Below are 14175 nucleotides of genomic sequence, written 5' to 3'. Positions count from 1 at the left end.
AAAAAAAAGAATGAAGTTCGCAATTTGGCTCTGCATTTTTATGTTGACATCTTGAAAACTGCTGGAGTGATCTGGAAAATCTTTTTATGAAAAAGTATATAGTAGTCCATTGTCATCAGGCCAGACAATTCTAATGAAAAGTTTTAAAATTCGTTTAGGTACTTACTCACTTATTACTACTAATGAGTAGTTTTAAATAAGTTTAATAATTACATAATTAAGGGCTACTCAAATGGGCGGGTTCCATATTACCTATAATAAATGCTTATTCAGGGTCTTTAAATATAGTTGCTGAATCATTCATCCTCACTCCTTAATGTATGAGCATTACATTTTCTTGGTAGCAGCCATTAACACCGGGTTATTTAGAAACCCACTGCTTCTTCTGATATAAATTAATCAATCATCATGACTGCTAAGAAAATTCAATACCCGGTAATTACCGTTTTCTTAGGTTTCCTGAAAAAGCTGGTCTTGATATTTAAAGGGAATATTTATTTCTTTAAAAAAATCCTAATCGATCTTTTTAGTTAGTAGAATCCACCTTTTTCTGTGAAACGTTCTGACGGAGTCTGGATTTTAAAAACTGTCCATCCTACATAGGACAGGCAATACTAAAATATACTTTTATTTTGCTAGATTTCATCTGCGACCTCGTTCACCTCCCAAGAGAACTTCTTCCCACACCTGGATATAAAAAATCTGTCTCTGACTATTATATCCACTAATCTCCATGCCTTTTATCAGTTCAGTTATTTATGCGTGAAAGCGTAAAAAAAGCTACAATCTTTCGCATTTATGATCGTAAGGATAGTAGGATTTCAGTGTCAATCATTTTATGTTTACGAAATAAAGGCTCTTAAAATATTCACAACACTAAAAAACTGCTGTTTTAATAATGTCGCAGACGTAAAACATAAAACTGACGATTGACAAAAACTACGGAAAGATTACAGGTGACATCTTAATATAAATATACAATTTTACAATTTTGTTTTTCCTGAAAAAGCTCATCAAATGTCGAATTTATTATCTTCTATTTTGGTTGGCTTGGCCTTCTGTTTTGAGAATATTAAATTGTGCTATTTATATCTCGTCTGAAAGTAAATGTCATCGCGATCTTTCAAGTACCCAATTGACCTATATTATAGGAAAAAAACAAGCAATATCTGCCTACTTCATTTACTTTGATTTAGACATCAAACCATATATTTTTATTAAAAGGACGTAAAATGATTACCTATCTAATAATACACTAACAATGTATGTAGACCGCGCAAAGTGGCTAACCTTTGAGGACGCCTTTGACCAGCAGTCAATTTGTATTTAAATATGAATAGACTACTACTGAAGTCAGAATCATGGTTTCTTATGTACGAGGCTTTGTTGTAGGCTTTTTACGTACCAGGACCGCAGTTACTCTTTCGTAAAATCCGGCAGCCCCGGCAGCGGTGGTTTATAACTTGGGTGCATTCTATGTGAGCAATCCAGATGCCAATGCGAACGCGAAGCGGTAACCAAAAACAGTCGTGTTGTTTTGGCCTACGTGACGTGGGGAGTACAGCGGCTTAAATGAATAAGCATTAGATTCTCTCAGGTTTGCTTTCAATTCGTATTCGCATTGACTCATTCATGCATAGCTATTTACATGTAAAACGCTCGTATGCGCATTATATCATCACTCATCATCATCATCATCATCAGCCTATCGCAGTCCACTCCTGGACATAGGCTTCTCCAAGTGCACGCCACTGAGATCGATTTTCGGCTTCTCGCATCCAGCTCCTGCCAGCCGTCTTGCGCAAGTCATCACTCCACCGTGCCTGAGGACGTCCTACACTCCCTTGGGTTGAAATAATTAAAACTACGCCGAAGTCACGGAAAAAAACCTACTCCCACATTACTACAGACCAAATAAAACAAAACATCAAAGCTTTCATAGACAGCACAATCTGTGGGTATCAAAGTTCTCGACAAGAAGGGTTCAACCGTACCATAACGGTTTGCCACATGACATGAAACGTTTTAACGAAGATATGTACATAGTAAATATAATATAGGAGAAAGGTTTTAGACAGGAACGTTGATGGATATAGATAGAGGAAGGGGACGAAATGGCTGGTTTCAATATGCTATCTATGACTTTGACATTATTTCAAAATTATATCTCTGGTAAGCATAGCAACACGTAGGTGTAATAATGGGATTGGGAACGGCTAAAAATAAATGATGGATTATTATTTGAAAATCGATATCGTCGTCTTAGAATGAAAACCTCGGAAATGCATTTTTTTTTTATTGCATTTCTTGAAAGATAATCGTAAAAAATATCGAATACTAATCCTTATCCTGAAAATTTATCTCTTGCACTAACGAGGTTTTCACTCTAAGGCGTCGATATGTGGTTGATATAGATAGATATGGAAAACGTTGATTTCCAACGATAAATGTTACTTGCAAGATGCAGTACATAGAAGAGTATGAAAATTGAAAGATAATTGCCGGAGTATAAATACTAAAAGAGGACCAACAAGCTTATCTAGACACACGGCAGTGTGTCCGCCAAGTTCGAGCAAAAAAAGCGACACACCGGCCGTGGGTTATATTACACGAACCATTTCGGGCCAAATTCGACCCCCCTGTAACTCAAAATCTATTTTATTTACGCATATCAAATTTCAAGTATCTGTTGAGACCCCCTCACTTATCTAAAATACAAAATTTCATTAATATACCTATTGTAGGTCTTGTGATATTGACGTAAGAAAATCGCTATTTTTACTATACACTCACTGACTGATTCACTTATTCACTGATTCACTGACTCACTCATCAAAAACCTAGACCACTTCCAATGGTCGTATTGACTTGAAATTTGGCATGGAGGTAGGTCTTTATGTCAAGGTAAAGGAAAAAATCTGAAAATGGCCAAGTGTGAGTCGGTTTCAAAATAATGAAGGTGTTTTATACCCGGTGTAAATTTATACCCCTAAGGAACTAAAACGAACTAAATTTATCTATATTTATATAATATATCTTCGAATGGTACAAAGGTTTGTATTTAGTCAAAGTAAAGTAAAAATCTGAAAACGGCCAAGTGTGAATCACTTTCGAAAATAACGAATGTGTAACTTTGATCCACGAACATAATATATGATAACATGTCATGTCAGTCAGTTGGTAATTCTAGTCCATTTAGTTAATCTAGATCATTTCTTTGTAAGAAACATAGTGCATATTAAAAAATCTAAAAAATATTATAAATGAGACATTCTTTAACTAACTTCATCATAAGAAAAAAATAAAATAAACAACCTTACAAAAATAAATGAAATCCCACCCAAAACAAAAATGTGAAAGACTGCCAAGTTCGATAATATGGGAATGCTTCGCCTATAAAAGAAGTGAGATCTGAATAAGTACCAAGTTCCATACACATACCTCAGTTAAAAATAGTTACTTTTTAATGATGATTACTTGGCAAGTTTTAATAGAAAATTAAATACTTGATTCATTGCGTTTAGTAGGTTTATAACAAGGTGTATGAAAACTTGCCAAGTAACATCATTAAAAAGTAACTATTTTTAACTGAGGTATGTGTATGGAACTTGGTACTTATTTAGATCTCACTTCTTTTATAGGCGAAGCATTCCCATATTATCGAACTTGGCAGTCTTTCACATTTTTGTTTTGGGTGGGTATACATTACCAGGACAATATTTTGTAAAAGTATAAAATCTATAGCAATTAATAGCTCCATTATCATCAAACCTCATACCTCATCATTGAATATTGTAAAAAAAAAGGTACGCGAAAATATTTTGTTTCGTAGGCATAATATACATTTATATGGAGTGTGTTCTGTTATTCAAATCGAATGAAAACACAACCTTTAAAAAGTTTTAGCATAAATCCTAAACAAAAATACATACACGCGCTCGTTGTATTTTTTGTTGAAAAGCTTTTTGCAGGATAATTTTGAGTTAATCCTGTTGGTAAATATCATGGTTGTGAAGAGGTTAAAGCACATATATTTTAAAACATAAGCCTGAAACCTCTAAAGTAGTTTTTTTTATGTGGGAAATTATAAAATGTGCCCCACTGTGCATTGGGAGGGAGTGTTAGAGTTTTTTTCACAGACTAAAACCTGCCTTTGTTCCTTTTGGAGGCCTTTATGAACCAGGACCACTGGTTGTTGTTCCACGTGCTCCTCAAAGAGAGGTCAACCCTGAGGGACCGCGGCCTTGGTACATCAAGGTATTCAGAAGAAAAAAAGTGGATTGTAGTTATTAAAAGATGCGAGGTGTACCTCGTAGAAGGAAACAGAACCTATTAAAGCACAAAGCCACGTATTAATAGTTGTACCAAAAACCCAATCAACAGTAGTCGTAAAAGTATATTAGCACAATATTATATTCCTTCATTCAACGTCTGCCAAAAACCGTGAAACGTGAACAAACATTTACTCGCACCATTGCTTCAAATAGTAATTTTTCTATCTTCTACCTTAGACCACACAACCTACAGGAACCACCATGAAAAAGAAAAACAATCTCTATGCGAAAATGTCGACTAATTTGGAACGGGGCAACGTTGCAAAGAGTGATGCATCAGTGAGCTTGGTTAGCTCATTCATGCATCTTCTTTTGCATTTTCAATGACATCATTACGCATGCACACCACCAATTTGCCTGACATAGGTGCAAATTTGAAGTAGGTATACATGTGTATTCATACAAAATGAGTGGAACTGTCATGCCTTTAACAGTGAGTAAAATATGGCAATGGTGTTTCATTATCTGCCTTAGTTTTTCACAACTATTTTGGGGTCGGCTTCCAGTCTAACAAGATGCAGCTGTGCACCAGTGTTTTACAAGGAGCGACTGCCTATCTAACCACCTCAACTCAGTTACTTGGAGAACCCGAAACCCTAAGTCAGACTTTTTTCTGGCTTCTGACTTCACCTAACTGCTGCCAAAAATGTTGAAGTAACAGCCTAGCTGTGACTAACTAATTAAACTTGCCTTCCGAAACACGGAGGAAATGGCATCCAATCGAACTACCCGTGTGACCTTTACTTAGCCACGAGCGTATCCAGTTCGTTAACCAATCTAAGATCTCCAGCCAATGTAGGCGAACAAATTTTCTATTTCACGGAAAAAGATTACGAACCACATTTGCTGACAAGCCTAACTGGGTGATTTGGCGCAAATATCCCTTTATGAAACATCTTGGGGAAAGCTTATTTTTTTATAGACCCGTAATTCGAACACGTGTTAATGTATTCAAACGTTTGTGTGTTGCTTTGATATTCTTTTTTAATATTTATGTTTATAATCGCGATTTTCCGAGGTTTCTCCTACGTTCCGGGGGAACTCCTTTCTGCAGTCGGAGAAAATATAGCCTGTTTCCTTTGTTTTTCTAGCTTCAATAGATTGAATGAACTTGATACCACTACGTAGACATTTTGTAACAATATCAGCGTTAATCTCAGAAACTAAGTTGAAGAAAAATGTTAAATAGCCCATTAGAAAAATTTTATCCGAGTGCGCGAAACATTTTTCGAGGAAATTTTTAGTCTATCCGGGTATGCCAAGTAATTACGTAGCTAGAAGCTAATCAAAAATAATACTGAAAAGAAACGACCACTTCAAAGCATTAAAATTAACTTAAAACTTAACTGAATTCTAACGAGAATACTAAACTGTAATTACGTACATACGACTCCAGTTAAACTGAACCTTTGGTTTAACTGCAGGTTATGTTTGAAGCATTAAAGTTAACTACTCTATCTCCTTTTACTGTCGGATTTGTTTACTCGCTAGCGTATCCTTTAATTATAAATGTATGTAGAATACTACAGATGAAATATCTTGGCCATCTATCTTATGCTTTAAAGCTGAAGAGTTTGTCTGTCTGCTTAAACGTGGTAATCCCAAAAACTGCAAGTCAGAGTTAAAAGCATATTTCAGTCTTAGATAGAAAAAGAAGCCTATTATTTGAACGAATGACGATGTTGGACGGATTTGAACGAATCTCGGTTTTAGATAGCTCATGTATTGAGGAAGGCTATACCTAAGCTACTTTTGTATCCGAATGCACGCAGTAATATTAGGTAATGTCATGTGAAAAGTAGGTCTGTTCTGTATATATGTATAAATGTGAAAAGTAGGTATATCGTATAAGATTTTCACTTACTCCGTATAATTTGCCAATTTATGATGCTTTTATGAGTGTAGTACTGAACCAATTTGGCAGATTTTTGTTATGGAAATATGCTATCGTCTTCGCGAAATATACTGATTTATTGGAGCTGTGAAATATTCATTTTATTATATTTTTCAGTATTTGATGTAAAATTAAAATAGGTGTAAACGAAAAATATATCTTCTGTGAAATTTTCAACTATCTAACTATCACAGTTCATGAGGTACATAACAGTCTGGCCACAATATATTTTAAAGAACGACAGATGACAGAAGGATGGACAACCAAGCCTAGTAACAGGGTCCCATTTTTCCCTATAAACACAGAACCTTAAAAAACACATTTCACAAAAAGACAACAAAATGCAAAGACCCGTGAAACCCGAATTTCACGAGTATTTTCACCTGAAGAAAAGCAAGGAAATTACTATCGAAAAACAATTTCTGAAAATACGTATTTGACAAACACTTTACAAGACATTATTTTGATAAATACGTTGTATTTTCTATCTCGTTATTTCTGAGAGAAAATTGTAATTTACTTCCCTAAGTAGATTTCCAGATGTTTAGACAAGGGGAAACAAATTAAATCACTTTCTTGTGACAAATAAAGTAGGATAAATTTAGCTTTTTGCTGTCTGTTATAAATCAGGTGTCGGTTTTCAAAATGTTTGGCTGTCATTTGAACTTCTGTGGCAGTCGTTACGGTTAGTCAGAAGTCTCATTACGTAGGGTATCGGGTTCCCCGGGTAACTGGGTTGAGGAGGTCAGATTGGAAGCCGCTCCTTGTAAAACATTGGTACTCAGCTGCATCAGGTTGGACTGAAAGTTTACCTAGACTAAAGAAAAAGCTAGGCAGATGATAGTAGTTGATAATATGTGAAATAAGTGTGAGGATTCCGGAATTTGGATTCCAAATAAGTGAAGTCATATCAATACCCAATAATAATATAATAGTTGTGGAAGTTTTGTTAGTTAAAATGGATTTGATAATTATTTCGAAAATATGTAAGTTATTTAATATTTTATGCAAATGAAGGCACGTTGATAAAAAAACATATTTTAATAGGATTATACTAAAATAATAGTGCAAACATGCGGAATTATTCCCTTTTTATAGTTTTACATATTCATAGTTACCTTTTTGATATTATATTTTATTATGATAGAAGCTTTCGAAAAAAATATATGTAGGAATTTTATCATTTTGTAGTTAATCCCAAAGAGAATTTTATTTGGACGTAATAATTTCACAAACAGAATATGAAACACGAATTAAAATACTACTTTTATTAAATAAAAGCAGTTTTTATTTTTGTTTCAAATCAAATTGTGAAAATATTTGAACATAATTTGTACATTATTATTATACAGACCAGAGAATTGGTTAGTATTTATTTAATACAGTTACCAAAAATAAATGCTTAAAAATATTTACAAAATACAATTGCTACATTTCTAAACATTGAACGAACAGCCCAAAACTTTTCGAATACAACCTATCCTTCAAACAAAGTCTAGTTTGAAATCCGAATTCTGTTTAAATCAGTACTCGAAATTCAAATCAACGTTCTCAAAAAGTTTTGTTGTTTAATGTTGGCACAGAGTGAGCTTGTTATCGCCGTAAAGTTGGTTTTAAAAGCAAATGAGGCGACCACACAGTTTTCTAATCAAAGGAGTTTTTGTTTTGAAAATAAATGTAGGTATTTATTTGTGTTGTTTAATTTAGGTATGGATAAATAGTCTGTTTTTAGGTAGGGAGAAATAATGAATACCTATTGGAAATGAAATGGGAAATATTAATCTCTGCTAAAATCATCATCTGCCTTGCCTTTTCCCAACTATGTTGGGGTCGGCTTTTAGTCTAACCAAATGCAGCTGAGTACTATCTGACCTCCTCAACCCAGTTACCCGAGCAACCCAATACCCAGCGAAAATATGTTTTTAATGTGAATTTATAGATATAATATGCGATATAATATCATATTATTTATATCTTCACTATCTTTCGGCTATCTCCTAAAGTGTGCCATTATTGAATTACCGTTATTTTATAGGCCATAAAGTTTATCTATGTTTGCTTACCGCTCTCATAATGTTCTTCCTGTATTGTCATACTAAGGACGAGAAAAAATGCGTAGATAGTTTTACTTTTAAGAAAAACATTGCTTTGGTGGTTCCAGGCTTCTTGACAGGACCCCATAGGAGCGAAGCTTATCGATGCTGTCGGATTATTTGACAGAGTTACGGCGGCCCTGGTACACATAGGGCCCCAAATGGAAAAGAGGTGGGGTTTAGTCAGTAAGGGTGATCATTCCCAACATCGAAAAAAGGCTGTATGTGTTTTTTTAAATCATCACTTTTCATAATTTTTACAGGTCATGTCTGCGGATGAATAATTTTAGATATTATTTTCGCAACTATCAGAGAACTTGAATAAATGCCGTTTAAATAACAACCCAGGTCAGTAAACTCTCAACCCACAAGATATAGATAAGAAAAGCTTATTTTTACTGTCTTTATTTGAAAAACAAGCAACCCACACTGGCCCATTTCTCTTGGAACGTCGGTTATATTACATTACAAAACATAACATCTTACGTAAAATATTATTTAGATCTAGAACAACAGTAATGATATTTCTAACCAGCCGATTCGCGCATATTTCGGGTAACTCTTTCCCATAGGTAACACTCACAGATAAAGCAGTTTTCTATTGGTAAAAGAATTATGAAAATCGGTTCAGTAGAACCGGAGATGCCCTTTACAGCGTCACAAACTCACAATTCACTACCTCTTTATAATAGTCGTATGTGTAGAAATAGGTACTGATGATTATGATAGTAGGTAGATTTCCACAATAACCAAATAGTTTAACATAGTCACCAAGAAAGATGCGTTGAACTGTGTACTGGATGATATGGCAAACATTATAATATTATGGTCTTACATCTAGGCGCATAATGATGTATGTGATGTTGGTTTTCGATCACACTTAATTGAAAGGCTTGGTCTTGGGTTGCAGAATCGTTTTAGAGCTTAGCAAATTGAGCATTACACTGCAGAAGGAAGACGGGCTGTATTTTCCAAAGTGATGTCAATATGAGTCGGCACGTCTACTTAATCATATTTTAATGTTTTCCATGAAACCAAATATTTCTCGTCTATCAAAAAACATTTGTGTAATCTTATTCTGTATTTGAGAATTTACAATATCAGAACTAAAACCGTATCTTTTCTAACCACTTGAAGATAACATTATTGACAGCTGAATTGATATTGTAGTAAGAATTTGTGTAAGTAGTGCTACTTATCTGTAAATACATATTTACATACATAATGTAGAACGGACCAGCTGTTCTGGTCAAAGGCGCAGAGACAGGCCAAAACTGGTTTAATGCCGTAAAGAAAGACATGAAAATCTGCGAACTCGAAGAGGAAGATGTCCAGGATAGAGCGAAGTGGAAGAAGAAGATACGGAAAGCGGACCCCGTCACAAGACGGGATAAACTTTAAGAAGAAGAAGTGTAGAACTTACCAGCTTTCCTGGTTTTGCATAGAACATTATATTATTCCAGTACCTAAGGTACGGAGATTTTAATCTAAATGGTGCCCAGATGAAATGCAGGTGTAAGTATGAAAAGGTCAAGCGTCAAGGTTAAGAAGGATTTGGGAGAAGGTAGTTTTGACAGAATCTATATTTGAAAGTTATGGTTGGGTTCTGAGTACTTTAGCACGTAGTTCATCCTATTATTTTTATAAGGTCATGAATAGGTAAACTACGAACAGAAAAAGTAAAAAAATGGCTATTAGAGCTGTTAGAATATATGTAGAAAATAAAGCATCTAATGCACACAGTGTGTTTGACAAAAGAAAATATTTACAAGAAGAAATAGGTAACACGCAATAAGTTCTAAGTGAAGGAAAACTTGTGAAAAATAAAATTAAAAGTGTACTGACCCATCCCTCAAACGAATTATTTTCCATCCTGTGTTGTGGCTGAAATCAAAAAGAAAAACGTTGTTTATTACGTATTTCATTCACAAACAAAACAAATAATTTTTAACCGACTTCCCAAAAGGAAGGTTCTCAATTCGGACCGATTGAAACAGATAACATGTTATCAAAAAAATATATAATTTAGTTATAAATAGGTATACATATTCTCAAAAATTATTTGTCAAAACGCCTATAAAGGTACAAAAAAATAAAGTTTTCAGTACGTCACTAATGATTTTGTTGCGTGTTCACAAAACACCTGCCTTCTTCGTGACAATTTGGTTTGATTGATTGACAGAAGGAAATATACTATAACTGTTATCAATTAGAGTCTGAAGTATTATAGAGTCATTTACATAAATACATATGTTTTAATATTTTAGTGTTCCATTAGGTTGTACTGTATGTATAATATAATTGACCATCTCTTGTGCCATCGGATTGCCGTACCATCGGGCTACGAGAGTGAAGGAATAGTGAGTGCACTTGTGTCTGCGCAAAGGTTTGTGCACTATAATATGTCCTGCGCAGCTAGCTGATCTCCTTATATGAGAACAGCCACCGTGACCGAAAATCCTCCGGAATGCCACCTATATGGTATTAATTATAATAGTTAATACTGATTTTTGTTAAATAATTATTGTTATAGTAATTTCCAAGAATACGGTGTAATTAAAAGATCACTATTATTTGTTTTATCCTTATCGTATTTCGAGAATTACGTTACCGGTACCTAGTAGTCCTTATTATAGATGGAGGTGATCTATTAATTATATGCATTGTTTTTTCTTACATTATATTCTAAGAAATTGACTTTCTTTGTTTTTATGTTTCTAATCTTTCATTATTTCAAACACTACCTATATAGATTGTAATACTTAAGTAAATATTTATATGTATATGCAATGTTTTAAAGTTTAAATTTTAATTGATTTAGCATGATAGCCGTCCCTGCAAATCGACACGACCGGAGAGACCCAGGATCGACATTTACGTGCTCTTCGAGGGTGAATCAATCACCAACTTCCAGTCACCAGGCTACTTTGCAGGTTTCTTAACACCCTCAAAGCGATTCCAGCCGTACCCGGGAATAGACCCCGAGACCTCATGCACAGCAGTCGTCCTATATGACTACTAGACCGAAGAGACTTGGTGCAATGACCCCCAGAGGACATCAAAATGACCCTGTTTTTAGTTGCATTTTAACATAATTTCTAGATAAAAATATCACTCATATTAATGTTTGCAAACGTCAGTTGAAATTAACGACATTATCTTTTGTTTTTATCTAAAAATATTAAAATGTTATTAATTTATTTTTGTGAAGAAGATTTAGGTACCTATTGAGAAAGGCTTAGTCATGCTTTGTTCATTTATTTCAATATTGTTTTGTATGTGCTAGTCAGTCCGGATATTTTGAATGATAGGTAGGTAATTCTAAAGTGTTAAGGACAGGTGATAAATATAAAGTATAATTTTGATGATTTTGTTGACCTTATACGTAACTTCTTCCTGTGAAAAGGTGATGTCTAGTTATAATATATTTAATACTTTTCAGAGAAATTTCACAAAAGGTCGCACTAGGGTATCTAAATTAGTCTTCATTAAGTTATACTGTAAACACTTCTTGGTAAAAGTTGATATTAGTTTCAAGGTCAAGGTCATATAAAGGGGTTTCTTTAATACCTACTATTAAACGTGAATATTGTATGGGCTCTTTTTAGTCTTATACATTTTTAATTCAATAATAAGGGCTTCAAACATGTCAATTGAGATTTATGAAGCAGTTTGACATATTGACTATACATAAGTTCATGTAAATATGTCTATCTGTAAAGTATTCAGGTTAAAAATTGTTGACTGATTCTAAACAACATTTCAGATCTAACATTGGTTATCGGAATCCAAGAGTGAAAAAGTCTTTATCAAATTATGGGGATGTTAATGTGTGAAAATCCACAATTCTACCTCTATAGCTTGATAAATAAACTTATTGACTATCATGTGATAATTATGTTTATATTGGCCTTGTTTTGTATAATTCAGATTCTTCCAACCCTAAAGACATACTGCTTTGGAGTTTGTTGCGCGACTTCTTCTTTCCAGCAAAAACACATATAAATTGGTGAAGTTCAAGGGCGTTTGAAGACTGTCTTTTGTTTTTGACGTTTTAAAAGTGCAAATTTTGAGTACCTATAGCTCCTACCATAGTTCGTTCGTTCGTTTTAATCGAGTAACTACTGCTTTACAAAGACCTCACCCAAGGTTCACCATAGTGGTACCATTAATTTGGTCATTTCCGACAGAAATTTTTACCAGTTATTTAACGTCAAAATTAGCCTCCCTTCTACGAAGTCGGTTTTGATTTGTCCTAATCTGATTAAGAATTATACTGAACACAATATTGTATAATTCTTTGACTATTAGTTTCACGCAATGGTAAAATTAGATGGTTTAAATAAAAATGCTTTTTAGAAATTATCGTGCGTGTTTAGTTCTTAATTGTAATTAACATAGAAATGTAGATTAAGAGTCAAATTAGTGGCTTTAGATGTAATAAGATAAGGGAAAAACATCCTGGTCGTAAATAAGAGATTTTAGTTTGACGTTTGTTTTTAATGAATATTCAGTAAATGGTTAGGCAATTTGACTGAAGTTGTTTATTTATTTGAAAAAAAAAGACTAGGCTGATGATGGTTAGTCGGTAACTAAAACGGTCTTTTACAATTCTACACTTCTTTCGTAACAATGTCCAAATTCCAACAAAAACATTAATTCTTTCAACAACAAATGTTTGTAAACAAAACTCAATCCAATTTAATTCTTCAATAAATTACCTTCTGAAAATCATTAGAATCGAACGATGTTTAGAAAATATCAACTACGAGGTTTATAAATATAAGTAATTTAATAATGATAAGTATTATCGCTAATGATTAATGATCTGATCACCTAAGTAATTATAAAAAAGTCTTTTACATTTTGAATTCTGCGCTCCAATCGTAGCACCTTAAACGTGTATGTCACATTGCACGTTTTATCAATAAAAAGCTCAATAGTACGTAATAGGCATTACGAATTGATCTGCATTGGAAATGGCCCAATTTGCTACCTACTTGAAATTCAGTAGACGTTTCACATCAAAATGATTCAGTACACTCGTGACAGGACGATGCCTCTGACGTTTTTTATTAAAGCATTACATTTCATTTATTGGAAGGAAATTCTTTCGTGTGTTTTCTTTCATTATAAAGCACTGTTAGTCAGCTGAATCCGGTTAGACTGGAAGCCGATCCCAACATAGTTGGGAAAAGGGCTCGGAAGGGATGGATGGAGGAGATGATGGTAAAGGATAAGTATTAAATAAGAGTATCTGATGGTTGCCAATTTTTTTTAATATTCTCTCATACTTCTGCTCATAGAAGGCTAGATTCTGTACTTGAAGAAGTTGTCGCTAACAGACAAAATCAATTGAAGGATTTTCATTTTTGCTTAACATTAGACCACCATTTTTGTTTGTACCACACAAACAGAAAATCTTTTGATCAATTGATCCGTGCGGTGCGACAGCCGCGAGCCCCTTAAATTGGGTTAAACTACAGCACAGAAAATAAACCAAAGCAATAAAATCCCCGTAACTACAATCCAGATAAAGCTAGGATTCAATAAAACAGTCAGTAGTTTGCAAATACTTGTGAAACAAACTAATAAACTGAGCTCCGATCAATTGCAGTCGTTCTGCTGTTAAATACGAGTATATTTATAGACGTCTGATGCAAGCCTTTGTAAACTAAACGGTTGTAGGTTGTTTGAAGTCCTTTGCAGAAAATATATTTCCAACTATGTTAGGTTCTAGTTTAACTAGATGCATCAAAGTATTAGTATTTTTAATGGAGAATCAAATGATTAGCGGAGTTGTCATAACGCAATATCTATTAAGAAATTAGCTCGTCAAAAATGTGGGTGTTCG

The 14175-nt window shown here is 34.0% G+C and overlaps 1 protein-coding gene across 3 annotated transcripts in view; it reads right to left on the bottom strand.

Moving 5' to 3' along the window:
- The window catches only part of LOC110375929 (neuropeptide F receptor), an 83681-nt gene that overhangs the window by 52109 nt on the left and 17397 nt on the right, over positions 1–14175 (bottom strand). For 2 of the 3 annotated variants that reach the window (XM_049848984.2, XM_049848985.2), the window contains exon 2: positions 10167–10205. The exons of the other annotated variant lie outside the window; for it this stretch is intronic. In XM_049848984.2, coding sequence (XP_049704941.1) covers positions 10167–10205 — 39 coding nt within the window. The remainder of the gene's footprint in view (positions 1–10166; positions 10206–14175) is intronic. 3 annotated transcript variants of the gene reach the window in all.

This window comes from Helicoverpa armigera, chromosome 21 (genome assembly GCF_030705265.1).
Source record: "Helicoverpa armigera isolate CAAS_96S chromosome 21, ASM3070526v1, whole genome shotgun sequence".
Taxonomy (NCBI): domain Eukaryota; kingdom Metazoa; phylum Arthropoda; class Insecta; order Lepidoptera; family Noctuidae; genus Helicoverpa; species Helicoverpa armigera.
Note: the sequence above shows the minus strand (reverse complement) of the source record. Positions and strands in the feature narration are given on the sequence as shown.